Source organism: Falco rusticolus, chromosome 2 (assembly GCF_015220075.1).
Source record: "Falco rusticolus isolate bFalRus1 chromosome 2, bFalRus1.pri, whole genome shotgun sequence".
Taxonomy (NCBI): Eukaryota; Metazoa; Chordata; class Aves; order Falconiformes; family Falconidae; genus Falco; species Falco rusticolus.
Genome location: NC_051188.1, coordinates 108,609,913 through 108,628,605, shown reverse-complemented (window position 1 = coordinate 108,628,605; position 18,693 = coordinate 108,609,913). Strand labels below are relative to the sequence as shown.

Below are 18,693 nucleotides of genomic sequence, written 5' to 3'. Positions count from 1 at the left end.
AAGAAGAGTAGGTTTAGGTGACAGTGGAAACTGAACTTTTGACATTCCTCTTCTTTTTTTTTTAACACTGACTTCGTAAGCCTGACCTTCCTTTAAAACAGACAAAATATGTGTGTGATTGTACACGTATTTTAAAATCACCACACAGTAGTGGAGAACTATTTCTGAAATTTTAAACTCAAATTTGAAACTAAAACAATCTAAGAAAGAAGGCAGACTGGTGTTAATTTGCTGGGAGTTAGGATGCCAGAAACTTGGTAATCAAGGACATTCATTGGCATTCACTCTTTGAATTGCAGAAAGTCAACAGAGTCTTAGAACTCTCATGGCACTTCTGTCCTTTTGTATGATAGTTATACTATCTAACCATTTTATATTAATAGTGTGGACTTTATTCTCTGGATAGAATGGCTTTTTTCCTAGAGACTATGGTTAATTAATTGGTTTTGTTCTGGTTGCTGGAAAGTTTCTAATTAGCTGTTTCAAAAGTCTTTTTTTGTGTGTCTTTCTTCCCTCGGGCAATTCTGTAATGTCCCTACAGAGGCCTGTATACTTGTCAGGTGGCATGGGGTCACTGCTTTGAGGGATCTTCCAAATAAACTGATGTGCATAGCATCCCTAACAATTTACCTTTACCTTACCATGCTCTGTTCACTCATTATCTGCTCTGTAGGGGCACCAAGAGACTCCTTCAGATAGATAAGATATGCGCACACCCATAGATAGGTATATATAAACACAGAAACATAAACAAATATATATATTTCCTTCCGATATAATGACATGGATTACATTGCATAAAACTGATTCTCTTTATACTGGGGCTTCCTTTTGCAGTATATGCTAAAGCAAGGGCAAGCCTATGAAACTGTATTTCTGAGAGCTGTCACACCCAAGAAAGGACTTGAAGGAGCATCACACAGGTGTGATCCAGGTTTATAATTACTGGCTGCTAACATCTGAAGTTTCTAAACTAACTGACCCATCTGCTTGGGCAAAAGGGTTTGCTGCAAAAGTTTGTCAGCCTCTCCTAGAGTTACGTAGCTGAAACAGACGGCAATTTTAGAAAGACAGTCATCTATGGCAAAATGCAATGACACATTTCCTAAATAATCTTCTAAGAAAGAGAAATTTATGGGTTCCCCTATTTATTCTAATCTGCCCCCCACCCATTGAAATCTGTCAGAACAAGGATGGTGCATAAGCCCCCGTAAATATGGCTGAGTTGTGCAAACCCAACAGTAATCCTTATAATACACAATTTATCACCACACTTATCTCCTGTTGTATAATCCCCTGTACACATTAACCTCTTAGCAATATTACATGTAGAAGAACCCCCCCTGAATATTGTGACTACCCCTTTAGCAGAATTCATCCTATATAATACAACTCTTTCAGTGATATGCAATGCAGTACTGTTTCTCTCACTCTTCCACCCATGGCTTTCCTTCCTCTGGGGCAGATGCTCTAAACTCTCTCCTCCTACTGTTACAAATCCTTTCCTTCAAGCCTCAGGAAGGGCAACATAGCATTTTGTAAGCCAAACACTATATCAGAAATTCCACCCAGTAGTTTGAGCCCTGAAATAGAAATGTTGTTAAGTACTGCCAAAAAGATTCTGGTCTTCTATAATGAAAGGATATCCACTGATTGTGGGTAAGGCTTATGCTAGAAAACCAGATGCTACAGAGTGGGTCAGGCATCAGGACCACATGCTTCTGACTTCACTACAAGTGCCCTGTAGGAAAGCTATTTTTGCATTTTAGAGTCACCAGATAATAGGGTACTGTCAGAGGTCCCTACGCTTTGGAGTGGGAAGTTCTTTTTTCATACAGAAATGTCATGTTGATATTTAACTTTGATTTTTTTTTTTTTACACGCACCATAATGAGTCCATAGATAAATTATCCTTTAGATTATGGTATTAACCATATTCATTTTTACGATATTTTTCTAGTCAGACAGCTAGCTTGCTCTGAGCTGAACACTGAAGACTTTGAACCTGCCTGACTTGAAAAAGAAAATAAACCAGACCATTTCATTACCACATTTATATGTCTGTATAATGTTTATCAGAGCACTCACATGGGGGTCAAGGCCGGAGCTTTTCAGGGTAGTAAAAAACTGCAGTGATAAATAGGCAAAAATAAAGTACTGTTAAAGTCATAATAACAGAAGCCTTACTGTCCAGGTGACTTGAACTGTCGTGGGTGTCAGCACAACAGGGTTATGTAGTCGTACAATGACATCTCCCAGTTCTTTCTGGACTTGCCTGTGATCCACACCTTGTGCTGGTGGGCTGATATCTGCCAGACCGGGCACACACATAAAAGCGTTATTTTAATGAGAAGAGTAATATAAGGCATCAATAAGAATTACTGAATAGCTTAACAACCTTGTTTAATACCCTTTATAGTACTGTTTCTAAAAGAATACAATATTAAAGTTTAAATATGAGCTCCAAAGCATATCAAGTAACGCAAACAAACCATTCACCTTTAGCTGCTTAGGAAATAATGAAATATAAAAATGTAAAAATGAGTAGTCAGACTCGATAGCAAAGTTTTCTCAGATCTGGTAAGTGATGAGACATATGCAATATTCACTAGTTCAAAAATACTCAGATAATAATAATGTTGCCCAAATGTCTGAAACCAAATTGTTAGTGTAATTGAAGAAAATGAACAGGTGGGTTGCTTTTTTTTCTTTTTTTCTTTTTCTTACAGCATCCATGACATTAAGTCATTATATGTTTCCAAACTTTCACTAAGCTTCCCCTCCCCACATACCATGCACACAAGAAATAAAACACTAAAAATAGCATTTTCTTCTGAAAAGCAGATTTTACCTTTACAAATATAGGTGTTAAAGTCTAGTGCAAATATGAAAAAAAGAGTTAATTTATGAAGCCAAACTGATTCTGATCTAATAAAAGACCAACAGACCACTCTACCATAAACATTTTCTCTTCAAGATTATGTTGAAGATTCCTTCAAATTGTGTTGGGAGATTACTCCTTGCAGTCAAACCTGAAGGAATCTGATCATTTAATATGCATCTATGGAAAACTATGACTCCATCTCCAGCAGCCCATGTGGATCTAGTAACCAGCCCTTAGGGACCACGTTTGGGTTATGCCATTGTGTGAAACTGAATGAAGCTCTATTACCTTTGCTAAACAAGAACTGCAAATACAAAACAGATGTCAGAAAAAGGAGAAGGAGATGTGCAATGTGTCTTTTTCATGGTAGTTCCTGGAAATGATAATCTTCTGTTCCATTGTGCCAAAAGGAGAATGCTGGACTACAGCTGTCACCTAGCTAATATATCACTATAGCACATCCCTTCCGTCCAACTTGGAAATGCAGTTACTTTCCAGGGGCCAGTAAAGTTTGGGTCACTTCAATGGATCCTTCAAAAAGATCTAAGAACGCCAGCCATTATTGGTCAACAGTTACAGATGCCCTGACTATGTCAGTTGTCTATGTGGATTGTGTAATACCTTGTCTAGAAAATTATGCCTATTCAAAGTGACCAAGAAACAGAGACACAAAATAAAAGAAATTGTACAAAAGGAACTCAGACTGGTTTACAGGATGATAATTTATGCTGCTATCCACAAAAAGTTATGAACCTTGGTACACAATACCTACAGCTACCAATGGTGACATTTTAAGTCAAGTTATCCTATGGTATACAACCAACAGAGTACCTGTGTTCACTCAGTAGAAAAGACATTTCTTCATAGTGTGTTTGTACGAACTGCATGTCATCGTTTTAATGGGACATATATCCAGAAGTAAGGGAATAATATAGGCTAATAAATGGCAAGAAATGAGTATCACAAAGTCCATGTGGAATGGTATTTCCTGGTATGTACACTTGGAAACATATGCATATGCGATGCTCACAGTATAGTGTCTTGTAATGTCATTTTCACATTACTGGGAGACATGGTGGAAAAGTAGCTGATCTATGTATAAGGATATTGTCAAGTACTGGAATGATAAAATCACTACTCAAGCAAAACTGGCTCAAGAAGCTATATTCTGATCACAATTAAGTGGTCTCAAAATTAAATTGCTTATATATTTTCTCTAACCTCTCTTTTAAAGCTTCCAGTGAACTTAGTGTTAGTCACTAGTAATTTACATCCCAGGGATAGGATTACATACAGTTTCTTTAAAGTGTTTTATAATATATGGTTTGTTCTGTTAATAATCCAAACAAGAAATCAACTCCTTTCTTAAAGTAATTACAGATTTCTCTGTCCTTATTTGATGTAAGGCACATAAGGTAAATCTTTTGAAAGTACCTGGTTGTCTACTTATAGTCCACTTGTGAAAATATGCATAAAATCCTACTACTTGTATTTGCTATACTTAATACCAGGAAATTAAATGTTTGGCTATTAAAGCCACCACAGACACCTGTTGCAAATTAGTATTATATACCAGTGTTTAGCCGCTTTTTCCTTCCTCCATGGCCACTGTGAATAGGCTTTCTACTGTGTGTCAGCTTCTGTAAGCCTGAATTGAATTCAGGCATAATTAGAAATCACATCAAGACATTATGTTAATTTTCAATTGATTTTATGATTTAATTCTATTAAACTGCAGGCTTGCAAAGAAGCTATAAATCCTGTACATGTCTCAGTGTGCTTGACTGCTAAACAGCTTCTGGAAATGGAAGCTGCAACACATGCTGCAGCTAATTAAAAGACATGTTTTTACTGCAATCAAATTGCTTGTCAGTATGTCAGATACAAAGTCTATACTTGACACTCAAATGCCAAACAAAGTTGTTTTTTTTTAACTAGGTCATAAGTTATGCAGACTAACAGGCTGGTGCAACGAACAGCTTGAGTCACCCTGTAATAATGGGAGAGTAAGAAAGAGAAGAAAACTTGTGATACTCTGGATAGTCAAGCCATGAAATCCCTGCCCAACTCACTCCAGTTTTTCAAAAAGCAGCTCTGTTTCTCCTTTTACAGCAATGATTATGATTTTGAGGGGATCATTATTAGGGACACATTTATTCAGGAATAGATTGGGAAGAGAGAGAGGCTGGATGTGACGGTTATGTGATAAGGAAATATCACCTTACTCTTGTTTCTCTCTTTCCATCTAGGACCAGCAAAGGACCCAAACCAATGACACATGTTAAAGGCTGACACAGTATGCACTCTCCATGCACATTTTTATAACTGCCATAGACAGAGGATCTCATTCTAAATTAACTGTGAGAGGAACTATTACTTCGAAAAATATATTATTTTTTTAAAAAAATTATTAATTCCTGTATTCCAACCTGTTTAACACAGAACTACAATCCTGAATGAAATATTCAAGCAATGGATTGTCAAAGGCAAAAAAAATCCATGCTGTGAAGAGAAATTTGTTTGTGGCAGTTATATGTGGTTTGAGCTTGATGTAATGTCAACAGAATCCAATAGTGAATTCAAGAGCAACGGAGGATCACAGTTATCAATTATATCACCACACTGCAAATGAGGGATTTCACTTCAGCCTTCCCTCTTGGTTTATGTACTGCATTAATAAAAAGAATTCAGAAATCTAGGTATATAAATAGAAGACCCATAGTTTTCTCAGAATAACTTTAAAATATTCTTAGCATGCAGATGCCTTAATTTACATTAATTTTCGGTCTAAATGTTGGACCAGATTAATCAATACACTACAGATATTTTGTGCAATTCTTTTGATTAAAACTAATGCTGAACACTGTCTGTCTGTCATAAGCACTTGTCATTATAGTATATCACTATTATAACAATGGAGTAGAAGTAAGGACACAGAAAAGATACCGATGAGAGCATGGTATTCAGAGCACTTTTCAGAAACTTTCTAAATATTTCTAAATTTAGAAATCTTTAGGATCTTTCTAAAAAGAAAATTATGCAGAAATGGGTAACTCACATTTACATACAATAGAACCCAGGCATCAAGGAGCGCACCAAGTGTAAGTGAACTGCAAACCTAAAGTTCTACAACATACAAAGGACTACAGAGCTAACGTATCTTTCCTAAGCTCCAGACTAATACAGCAAACATTGGACTATTTTTTATCTTTATAGGTTAAGCTGAATTCATGATTCCTTCAGTCAGAGTGTTAAAGCCAAATGGCCAGACTGACCTACTGGTCAACTCTCAGTTTCTTCTTTCTATTTTAGCTCAAGCATGTAAGCTTTAATAATTACTATTACCTTGTGTTCGGACAGGATCTGACATAGGGCTGGGATCACTCAGACCTTGTGAATTGATAGCTCTCACCATAAACAGGTAGATTGTATTGGGGCGCAGTCCCCTCACAGTGTAGAGAGTGGTCTTCACATGGTTAGCCACCGTTTGCCAGCTATTGCTCACAGATTGACTGCAGTGAGAAGAAGATTAAAGATTATAGACCAATGCAAGAGAAAAAGAAGTTAAAAACCCTCTTCTTGTAACCTTACGTCAAGTCTAAGTATAGGAAAAAGTAGTAAAAGCAAGGTAAAAATAAAAATATTTGTTTCAGTTAACTCATCAAGACAGGATAAAAAACCCAACACAGCTGTCAAAAGTATTTCTCCTTTCAACAGAAGTAAGCTTTTGTTATCTATATAAAATAAGTACCTGCAAAAGGAAAGTGTGGGAAGCTGTAAAATTGAATTATATATAGGCCAATCCTGAACATAAACCTCAGAAAAGAAAATCCTGTTAAAAAAATAATTTTCTATACTGCTAAGTAAATTATGTCAATAAATTGTCATTGGAAGGAAGTATTGTCCTTGAACTAAATTCCTACTCAAAGTTACCAAAAATCCCTCTGAAAACATGTAAATGACAGAAGGCATACGAATAGTTTTTCTGTCACTAAATTTTGCACTGGACATCATTATAATTACATTACAATCCACCATATGAAGAGATATTGAGTGATTGTTAAAACAGCTTTTAATGAAAATACCTGGCTTTTGTTACAGATATTGATGGTACGCCATTAAAGCTTATCTAGGGTGAACTATCGTAAAAGTTTAAAGAGAAAATTTTATTGTGCTTTGTTGTATAGCATTGATTTAAAAAATCTTTAAAAATATTAAAAGAAAAAAGAAAATGGAAAGCTATGAGTTTCGTGTTGTTTCAATTGTTTAATTCATGTAATGCCTAAAGCGTAAGTTTCAGACCAAAACCAACAATCTGCACATACAGTAATGTTCTTTGCATATTAACATAGCAGAATGAATCATTATCATTATAACTTCTTAAATTTGCATGCATATGATTTTGACAAATTCTTGCACGAATTTTAATTAAAAGATTAATTAAATTATTTGTCATTTGTTGAGCATCTTGATAAGAAAGATATTTAAGTATTTGTTCATTTTTAAGCCAAACTGATACACGGAAATGGTATGGCCCTTGCTGATTTGGAGCCCAGGAGTTCTTTTGTACCATGTATTAAATGCTGCTGTGCGAAAGGTAGCAGTTGGATTTCTCTTCAGCCTCAGGTTGCAGGTGAAATCTGAAATTATCAACACTAGCCTTTTCAGTTAAAAGTTCTAATCTATCTAAACCAGTAAAAAATAGAAATTCTAAGTGCTTTGACTTCTTAATAGGTGCTGCTTTAACAAAAACCAGGAAATGAACTGCAGAGAGGCTTCAGGATTACCCATTTATTTTCAGATTATTTGTACTATGATAGTCAAACTAATACTGGCCCAAAGGATTTAATCTGCAACATTCCCACAGGAGACTCTCACTGATCACCAATGCTAAGGGAAAAGTAACAAATAATGACTGCATTGTCCTGTTATATTCCTGTTGACCTGAAGAAATAGTTAGATGCTTCTCTAATTAATCACTTAGAAAAAAGTGATAAATTAAAAAAAAAAAAAAATCAATATTAAAAATAAGAAGCAATGCCTGCCACAGCAGCTGAGTCTTTTAATGAACTTCTAATGATACATGTAGAGTCCAAAAGAACACTGCAACACCAGGAGAACAGCTGGTACCAAGGTTTAAGCAAAATTAGAAAAGAAGGAGATTGAACTGGAATAATTCACATACCTAAAAGCCTCAATGATATATGCACTAGCTGGTAGGCTTCCAGGGGTCCCTGGTTGCCAGGACAGGGTGACACTGTTCTTGGTAACATCAGTGACCTGAGGTTTGGATGGTGGCCCAGGAAGGTCATTTATATCGTAATTTTTACTGACTGTTGCTCCACCAGATTCTGCGAGAGGCAAATACAAAACAATTACTTTTTGTAATTTTTTGATTGTATAAATTTGAGCAAAGTAGATTAAAAGGATAAAAGTGCCAAAAATCTGCAAAATCAGCATAACCAAAGTTCTTAATCTGTAAAGAATAAATTGGATTACCACATATTTTGGGATGAAGAGCTGTCATTCTTTAGGTACATACTGAAAGAAAAAAACTGAAAAACTCAAAAGATTATATAGAAATACATTTTAAAAAATAAAAAAGAAAAGAAAGAGCATCAGAAAACCCCAGCTTTGCTGGAATGTACATAAAATACTAAAAATTCAGTTACTAGAAGGTTGAGAAAATTCCTATATCCAGATCAACTGCAGTACTCAGAGAGCACGCTGGGCTTTGATAGGTCTCTGTGTAGGCATCACAGTTTTCTTGCCTAAACCAGTTACTGGATGAATCTGCAGTTTATTACTATTCCTGTTTAGCAGAGTTACGGCATACCGCTGTCACTGGAGACAAATACAGACTGTTGCAACATCAATGGGCATTTGAAGATAGTAGCAATGAAATACAAGGTGTGTGAAGGACCCTCCCACCTAAAATTTCTCCATCTCAATCCCAGAATTCCTAGAACAGATTATTTGACTCAGACTCCTCTAATATAGTCTACATTTTCATTTTGTGCCAACTGAAACAGAGTCCCTGGACATTTCTTACCTGTCACCTCTAGCACAGCACTCCAAGATGTCTCCCCACTGGAACTTGTAGCAACGCACGTGTAAGTCCCAGTATCAGACAGCTAGACATAAAAAAAAAAAACAAACAAAACCAAAAAACACAAAAAAAACAAAACAAAAAAAAACCAAACCCAAAGACCAGTTAAGAGCCATTTTAACAACCTTTTAGAATCAACTGACTGAGTTTACCCTAATTTTATTTTTCTAAATGTTTCTTGGTAAAAAGGACTTAGCCTACATTTTATGCCAGACTAGAGGGCACCAGATGTTTTCAATCAATCATTTAATGGTGGCTTACTTTTAGAGAAGTATAATAAGATTACCTGCTTCTAATACTATTCTAATTCTAATTTTCATATTGTTATTGGTACCAGTACAGCATATAAGTGCTACAGAATGGATGTTTTAGACAGTGCCAATCTTTGTATTGGTTACAACAAATGCAGGTGAAATCATTAACTTCTCAGAGGATAAAAGCTCACGATTCATTATCTCATGATGATCTAGAGATACAGTTCCTAGTGCCACGAAGGCTGTTACATCTTAGACCCTTATGGCAGATGAATTAATTTCATTACAGGCCACTACACATACAAATATTGTTGCTGAGACTTTAACGGTGGTTCTCTCCACACATAAATTCCTCCAAGCAATTTGCAAAGGACAAAATTAAATTGGATCCTACACCATGCTTACCTTTCTTCTGTTTCACATGGGATTTTATTTCAGGCTTGCAAGGCACTTTGGTAGCAAAAAAAATTACGCATTGGTATAAAACTACTGTGATTCACTTGTCAGTTCATATATTTCAAATTTATTTGGGGAAACCATTTTGAATTATATTGTCAATATTAATCTCACTGCTGTATAAACTGTTCTACTGGAAAATTTGCCAAGGGTTTTGGTATTCCTTCCTTAAATTTAAAGTACAGATTTCTGAGACAGGAACTAGTGAGGACTACAGAGGGTAACTTTACAAAGCACAAAGTATATTGAGGAGCCCTTCTACCACTATGTATAAAGCAAGGTAATCTGGAAATGGAAGGAGAAGAGGGAGAGTGCTGACTCGAGTGATAGAGGAGAAGAATTATATTCACCATCAGATGACTTGATGGAAATAGAACTGCATCCAAGAAGCTTTATTGGACTTTAAGGAATTGTAATGGGTTTTCTGCTAAATGCAGATCGGCACTATAGCATATGTGCTTGTACCTCACTCTTCAAGAAGAACATGAAGGCAAATAAGTGAGATGCTCTTTAGATTACTTGTTGATATATTATTTAATTGATTTTCAACTTTGTCATGTTTGAATTTTGTTGGTATTTTCTTCCGATACACTGGGACTGCAGTGTACCATTCTTAGGGGCTGGAAGCAACTGATTAAAACCCCTTCAATTGTCTGAATGACCATAATTTGCATTTCAGGGGATGGTTTTTTCCATGAAACACAAGCAATAATTAAACCTCTCTGACAGTGGCTCAGAGACTCAAAATATCAAGGTACTGCTAATGAAATGAGAAAGACTCCTGAAAGGAGACAGATTTTCCAGAGGACAGAGCTTTATAGCATTCTGAAATAGTGTTTTATTTTTTCTTCTTCTGAGCTTTTATAAAATATACAATTCTTCATTATGTGATAATGGAGAATATTTCTCAAGGCTATGGTTCTCAACTTCATTTGCGTACTACTGTGACAGATGGTGTATGGCTTACTCAATGAAGTATGTGGTATACACAACAGAGTAACTTGCAGAAGGCAAACTCAACATACAAAGCAAGCTGGAGATATGCTGCCTCTTGCAAGTTATGGTGAATTATCTAACTTCCAGACTGTGGAGGGATTAGATACAGACATAGCGTATTGATAATTCAATTATTTATACATTTTTTGTGGTATGAAAAAAGCAATAGGGGAGGTGAATGGAAAATCTTTGCTATTCAGTAAAGGAAACAGTTTTCTTCCTTAGTTAATGCAGGTGTCTAAATCTGGTGGGGTACAATTCTATGGAGCAGAAGGCAGTTTTCTGTCAGTGTTGACCTGTCTGAAAGGGTACTAAGTGATGTATGTGAGTTTTCAGTTGCCTTCCTCAGAGCAACTGGGAAGATTGGCTCCTCAGAAAAATCTCTAGGTTCATGTTTATAACTGTGGCCTGCCGTTCACTGTGACTGCTGCAGACTCCTGAATAATGTGATTTACACACACAAAGAGAATTACAGAGCAGAAGAGGGTGGTCTCAAAGGTTTAAAGAGTAATGGCTTCTCTTTCGCTGCATCTTGAGATCTTTAACGATTGTAACAGTGATTATTATTTGTGAAGGGAAGAAAAGGATGAGGACATGTGGGTGGTAAATATTATTTTGCTTTGAACTTTGGTTTGTAAGTGTACTTGGACATATTTCACGGCCATTTTTTACTTAGGCAGTTGCTAGTCTTTGCTCAGGTAGACTTGAGAGAAAAGTTAAACATTCCAGATTTAAATCCTTATTTGATTGATAAAAATTGCAAGGTACAGGAGAAATCTGGGTTTTATGGTTGTGGTTTTTATTCTTAAGTTTGAGTCAAACAGTGCACATTACTGTAATCAAGGGGTTTATAAAAAATGTCTTTCTAAGCCTTTAAGGAAAATTGGTTACTAGTGAATAAGCCACTTAAGGATCAATAAAAGCTTCATGTCTTTCAAAACCACACTCACTACTAATACTGTTTTCTTCTCCCCTTGCAAGCAATTTTTTTTCTTCCGTTTACAGACCTTGTGCCTCTAACAGCGAGATTAATGCGCTGACACGATTCAGAACCAATTTCATTGTTTGCATAGCTGCATGCAGACAGGTATCCCAGGAGCTTCTGCCTCATGGACACTCCACAGAAGCCCATCATCAATGCCTGAAAGTTTGTTTGAAATCACTAAGCTTCCACCTTTAATTGCTGCTTTCTAAAACTACTGGGGAATCTTGACTATTCAAGCGCACTCTTTAATCCAGCTCTACAGGAAAAATGCATTAACCTTCATGGCCTAAACCTGCCTTCAGCCCAGGGAGGAAGGATAAATTGTTTACTCAAGGAAAGCTAGCATAAATTTTTTAATAAATTCCATTTTGTTCTAAGGAAGTTAACTATTCATCTACGATCACTGATGAGATGGTATCAGGAAACAAAGCTGCTCTTTATGTATTGTCCTCGGTAGCTATGTTTATTGACTTCTTTTGGAAGGCAAAGCTCAGTGCAGAAAATTCTGCTAATGAAATTAGAAGGTTTCTGAAGTAGTCTTTAAGATCTTGACAAATAATTACATTTGCCTTACTATTTTTCCTTATACATGCTTGTCCACTCCACATACACACAAAAAATTATGCATTTTTATCTTTGACAGGGAAAAATTAAAAGGCCAAACAAAGATTGGTGATGCAATGTTTATCAACAAAATCTGACATTATGCTGTTTGGAATATTATAAGAGTTCATTGTACTTTTCAGATCTCACATGTCAAAATGTAAATATTATGAGAGGCATTTCGTTTTGAATAGCAATCCCTCTGCATATAACTGCATGTATGTTACAGTATTAGTTGTCTTCTGCCTGCAGCCTGATGGAACATCTATGGCAAGCGTAACAGTGGAATAAATCAGACAGCTTAAGACGGCCAAGACTCATTGATGAAGAAAGCACACAGCCAAACCCTGTTGAACTCCAGAATCAATTGCTAGCACAATAGCTCCTTGGAAAATTACGACCAGGTGTTGAAAATGAACTGCTCTGAATTCTAACAGAGACAACAGGCCAATGGCTTCATGGTAAGACTGACTGAAGAGATAAGGAAGGCCTGTCCTTTGACAGGTCTATCCATCCCCAACTTATGTTTTATTGCAACATACATAAGAGTTTAAATATCAATTCTCTTTTTAGGAAAGTCAAATAAAAATATCTGATGCTAATTTGGCTCTTCTCTACCCATTCCCCCCCCCTTCCCCCTTCTCTGCACAATCTCTTCTCAAAGAATGAAATAGGAGGTGACCTGGTGAGAATTTCACAGTAAAAGAGACAAGTTAATTTTGAAGACAACAGACATCAAGACAGCAAAGCTGCCTGAGGTGCACACCAACAGCTCCAAGATTAGCCGTGTACCACTTGTAGCACTTGTATTGTTAACTGCTACTCACCCGCAGAGTTTTAATCTGAAGTGTCCCCTGATCCTGTATGGATGTTCGAGGGTCTCTGCCCAGGAAGGTGAATCCTTCTTTTAACCAGCTGATGACAGGAAGGGGGTCACCGGTTGCCTTGCACTTCAGCAAAGCTGTCCCATCCACTGCCAGAGTCTGATTGACGGGCCCCTGGAGGATGATGGGTGGAGGCCTATCTGTCAAGACTAAACAGCAACACAGACATTGGCATCCACACTTCTCACCATCCTCTGCTGCAGCTAACCCTTTCTTTGTCATAGTACCAATTTTAAAAGTCTGGTTTAAGTTAGCCTTTAAAAGGCTAAAAACGTTATTTTTGGAAGACCCATAGATACAGGTTAACGATTAATTGGTATATTTGAAAAGCATTTTTGTAGGAATTTCATTTCACCACTGTGATATAACACTTAGATATAGAAACTTCTTTTAGCAAAGATCATCAGACACATATGATTAAGATAGGATGAAATTAAGACCTTGATCCAGAATAGAATTGAGGTACATCTCTTATTTTTTCTTATTTAGGAAAGCACGTTTAATGTCACGTTTAATCAAGATGTGCTTAATTACTTACCTGATTTGGGGCCTAAAAGAGAAAATCTTTTAAAGTTCAAAGTGAAGCACTGTAGCTATTCTAGCGCGGGTACCAACCACAGTCCCCATTCATGCTCAACTTAAAAGTTTTCATCAGTAAAAGCATCTAACAATGTTTTTTTTTCAGAATCTGAGTGATCTAAATAACTGTACCACTTCTTCCAGTGGAGAAAAGTTCAAATGCAATCAAGCTATTTAACAGCATACTTATCAAATAATTTCACCATCTTTTAAAGCCATGATCTGTCTTAATTATTCTCCCCTAATAACTTACATTTCCATGCTTGAAATACTTCTTAAAGGACCCAGTAACCAGTGAGCAAGTACATGGCTGCATATAAACCTCATTCCATGACCAACGGGATATCTTAAAGATTTGGTAAAATGCTCATGTTTGCTTTTCTTGAAATACCAACTTTTTATAAATAATTCTGCTGTTGAACCTATTCTGTGAGCCATCTGTTAAGCAGCAAAATATAACTCTTTGTTTCTAAAGAATGCATTTATACAAGTGAATGTGAAATACTTGCATATAAACACAGCTATGACTCCTGCATAAAATCAGTATAACAGAACTGAGAGTTCTTTTTTATATGCTTACCTGCCACGCTGCCGCTGTTTTAAATCTTTGAACAATGGAAGAATTACATGACTGGTATTAAATAGTGTAACAGGCAGGATCAGCTCCTAAACCAGTGTAAATTAGCCTGCCTCCACTGATGTCAATTGAATTTGAATCATTTATTCTAGCTGAGAATCTGTTTCATTATAGTCCATACACAACACCTGACTAACAATGCAGGGAAAATAAATTATTGCAAAGCAATATGGTCTCTGTTATATTTGAGCTGTTTAAGATGCAAACTTCTGGACCCTTCAACAGATCCAACATGCTTTCATTATGCTATCTAATAAATAAAAATACTAGGGAGGTGTAAATAATAAAATAATTGTTTCTGAAATTTTAATGTTGCAAATATACGACCTTCTCTTGTTAACAAGATACACAAAGGATAGACTCGTTAGTATTAGTAGCACCTTGGAGTGTGAGTTCATCACATTTATTGAAATTGAAACTGAAAATAGAAAGCAAATACAGATTATTTATTAACATCAGAATGTGAAAGCTGTTTTGGAAATTCTGAAATATCACCCACTGAACTCAGAGATTGGACAGAAACCACTATATTACATGAAAAGAGAAAATCGAATGCATTTTCACCTTGCTATGAAATTTTTTATCTTATTAAGGTTCTTTGTGACTACACAGTTCAGCCATTTGGTGAAATAAAAATTGATCTCAGCTCATACGTACTATCTGCATACCTGCAGCACAAGTATAGTCAAATGAAAACTTAGCTGTGCAAGTTTTCCTTTGGAGTCAATGTAAAACAGCAAATCTCAGTTTTCTAGGTAGCTAAAAATTAAGGAGAAATCATTACTTAAGTTGCTGACCCACTGCAGTTATTTGCTGCATCTAATTGCCTTTCATATGTGTAGCAATGTAGGTATTTTCAAAACCTACTGCATTACAGATATTGTTCTTTGGCATGTAATTAGTTTTTTTACAGCCCAAATGAGAGGCTCATAATCCTTTAAATAGCTCTGATCAATAGTGTAATTGAAAGTCTCCTGGCCAGAAGGAATCTTCATTTTCAAGGGTGTTATGGGTGAAAGACCACTACAGGTTTCCATGACACTGAGGCTAAAGGTTAAATGAACACTTAGGGTTTCCACTGATCTGTGAACGACTGTATTGTCTTCACAACTATGACTTGTAAATCTTCTCTAAAACGTGTATACCTACTACAGGGTTTCCTCATTACTAAGGATCCAAAATTCGGCTAGAAGTTTAAAAAGAGATATCATAAGCATTCTTGGAGGACAGAGAGATAATGAAAAATATCCATAAAAAGGTTGGGGGTTTTGTTATTTTATCTTACAACTTTTTATTTTTTAATCTAAATTTTACATTCTTTTCTCCTAGAAGGAAACATTCCACAGAAATATTTTGTGTGGCTAAAATATATTTGCATAGTAAAAGATAAATTGATTTAAAAATTAATTTAACTTAAAAAAAATGGGTTTTAAACTATTTACCAGGGACCATACATTCACATATTCTGGTAACTGAAAAATTATCAGATCCCTTTTGTGATAAAATGCAGCTTAAATTTTGAGCTGAGTACCAGAAAAGAACAAATTACTTTTGTTAATGAGCAGTTTATTCACTACAAATGCAATTTAGATCAACTGAAACGGTGTTTAAATTTTGGGTGGAATTTGGTCAACTTACAACAGGAAATTAAAATAAGAGAAAGATAACATGAAGCCTTTACTTTGGCACTTCCAAAATCAACGTTCCAGAAGATTTCTGATGAATTAATGGGGAAAATCTGACAGAAGTCACGAAAATCTTGTGATGAACACTAGTACGAGAGGGCAGGGTACTCTTCTGAGAGCTGGAAAAGCAGAGACCAATCCTTCCCCTGCCTTCTTTGTGAAAGCTTCACAGGAGGCTGTGACGTTGTTCTGAACATCCCCTGTTTGAAACTGCCACACTGGCTATAAAACTTGTAATACATATTTGGTAAGGGATAAGAATCATGGTGGCCAGATTTGCAGGTGAGTAAACTGTGATACTAACTTCTTTCAGGAGGATTTGAGAGAGACATACCCCAGAATATTCAATAAACCTATAGCAACAAAGCTACAGAGGAGTTTGGGAAAAATACCTCAAGTGCCTATTCCAAATCAGTGGAGAGGGAGATGCTGAGGTATGCTGCCAATTTGTTATCTCTCTTGTCTTTTTTTTTTTTTTTTAATATAATCTCTTCTAAATTATTCTTATAGGTCCAGCCTTTTGTTTTCATTCAAAAGCTCAGAAACACGGTATTTTAAATTAATTTAATATCCTAAACCAGTTCATTCTTATGTTGCCAGAAAAATCCATGGCAGGAGTTTAAGCTTGTTCCTCCATCCCAATACTCACCCTAAACAGCAACCGGTGGATAAACTGGGCAAAGTAAACTGATCCTACCATTGAACATGCAGTGGTCAAAATTTTTGTTCATAAATATTAATAATGACTAGATAAGGAGAAATTGAGATCTTCTCCATAACATTCTGTGCATGATGGATATATTTATGGAACAAATTACTAATTGTAAACTATTATTTTTATCTTGAGCACAGACACAGTTAGATGGAAGCACTTGGTTTATTTGCATTATCTGTCATTTTAAGACTGTGAGCTGCATATTCACTTTTGAGTTTGAAAGGATCACTAGGATTGTCTCAATTTAAAAAATTATTTTGCTTTTCCAGATGTGCATTAGAGTGGATTATATGATAGCCTTTCAAGAAAATACAAGATTTGAATTTCAAATATACTGAAGGCTCTCAGCACAGTCCATAATCAGCAAAATTATCACTCAACTCAGCACATTTCATCACAGCTAGTAATCTCTTCTCATGTGAACACTTGAGTTAAAAATATTTCCAGTAAAGACTTGTAAGTGCAAAAATGTAACAACTGAAACACTGCTATATATGGTATAATTAAGCACTTGTTTTTCTGTACATGACATATGTTTTCATTCTGTATTGGAACTTCAATTGGATCTAAATTACTCTGGATCAAACAAAAATGTGTTCAAAATGAAAAAGATGGCTCGCCACTATTATTAAATCATTAACCAAACAGAAAAATTCTGGGCTAGGAAGTAAAACTGAAATCACCAGCCAAAAACTAGAACACTAATGCTTAAGTCTATAGCTAGCATGCACAGTGTTTATCTTTTATTATATTTTTAAAACCATTAGATTACATTCCCCTACTGATAAAAAACATTAGCTTCCGTAACTTCTGCTCAGCATCAACCAAAACAGCTTATTCAGACATTTATGGTTAACTTCCTAACTGAAAGCAATTAAAAAAATATCTGTGATCTAATGAGACATTTATTTTTATAATCTCAGTTCCACGATGTTGTTTTGGCACTTTTCTTCTGACCTCACCTGCCCTTTGACTTAAGGATGTAATGTTATTTCTATAAAGCAACCTTGTATTATTTCATAATGATCATGCTGACAGTGGGTTCTGGAAAGCATTTGAAGAACACAGGCCTGGCATCCCTTGAGCAGCCGAGCCATCAGATAACGCTACCTCTAGCAACATGGAATGCGCACCACCTTTAATCAGAATTAATTGTAGACGAGTTTGGGTTTTAGCAGGGACACTTGACTTGTTAAATAAACTAACAAAAATTCCAAAGAGGTCGACTAGGATTTTTTATTTTTTTTACCCACACAAGAAAGAGTTAAAGATGGACCACAGGCCTTGTCTGTCAAAAGGAAGAAATTCTCATCACTGCTATCCTTGAAACTGATTTGATCCACTCAGCCCCTGTTGCAGTAAATCTGTACAGCATCAGCAGGTGCAACCATTAACAGCTCAATGTCCTCTTAGCCAATGTTTGTGTGGGCTATTTATTCCAGTCACAGTCATGGCACTGAATCAGGCAGCACTATGGACAGATATTAAAAAATACTGCCTTTCCATTAATTTTAAATGACCTTTTAATCTACATTTAAATTTGAACTGAATGAAAATGCATCATTTTGTCATAGACCATGAGAGAAAGGACTTAAAAATATTGCAGAGCGAAGGTTAGCCTTTAGTCTCCAGAAACTACTTTACAGAAAAGCAATGTGCTTGTAAAGATGCAAGGATAAGGTAGAAATTATCTCCCCTTGTCATAAAAATATAGACAGCTTTTGGAAAACAAAGAAAAGGCATCAAATTAATGCTCAAACCTCTATAACATGAGCCTGAACCTCTCTACCTGTCACTTGTGATGAATATGCTCTTGTGAAAAACTGGATTATTCAGAATTAGACATCTTTTCAAACTTTCATGGTGCAGGCAGGTCTCTAAGGGAACAGTAAAAGTAGACCTTTGC

At 35.9% G+C, this 18,693-nt stretch overlaps 1 protein-coding gene across 9 annotated transcripts in view; it reads right to left on the bottom strand.

The window, feature by feature from the left end:
• Positions 1-18,693, bottom strand: part of ROBO2 (roundabout guidance receptor 2) — a 475,917-nt gene that overhangs the window by 82,844 nt on the left and 374,380 nt on the right. For all 9 annotated transcript variants that reach the window (XM_037377879.1, XM_037377880.1, XM_037377883.1 and 6 more), the window contains exons 10-14: positions 13,115-13,320; positions 8,937-9,018; positions 8,070-8,235; positions 6,230-6,396; positions 2,188-2,309 (exon numbers count right to left, since the gene is read on the bottom strand). In XM_037377879.1, the coding sequence (XP_037233776.1) occupies positions 2,188-2,309; positions 6,230-6,396; positions 8,070-8,235; positions 8,937-9,018; positions 13,115-13,320 (743 nt within the window). The remainder of the gene's footprint in view (positions 1-2,187; positions 2,310-6,229; positions 6,397-8,069; positions 8,236-8,936; positions 9,019-13,114; positions 13,321-18,693) is intronic.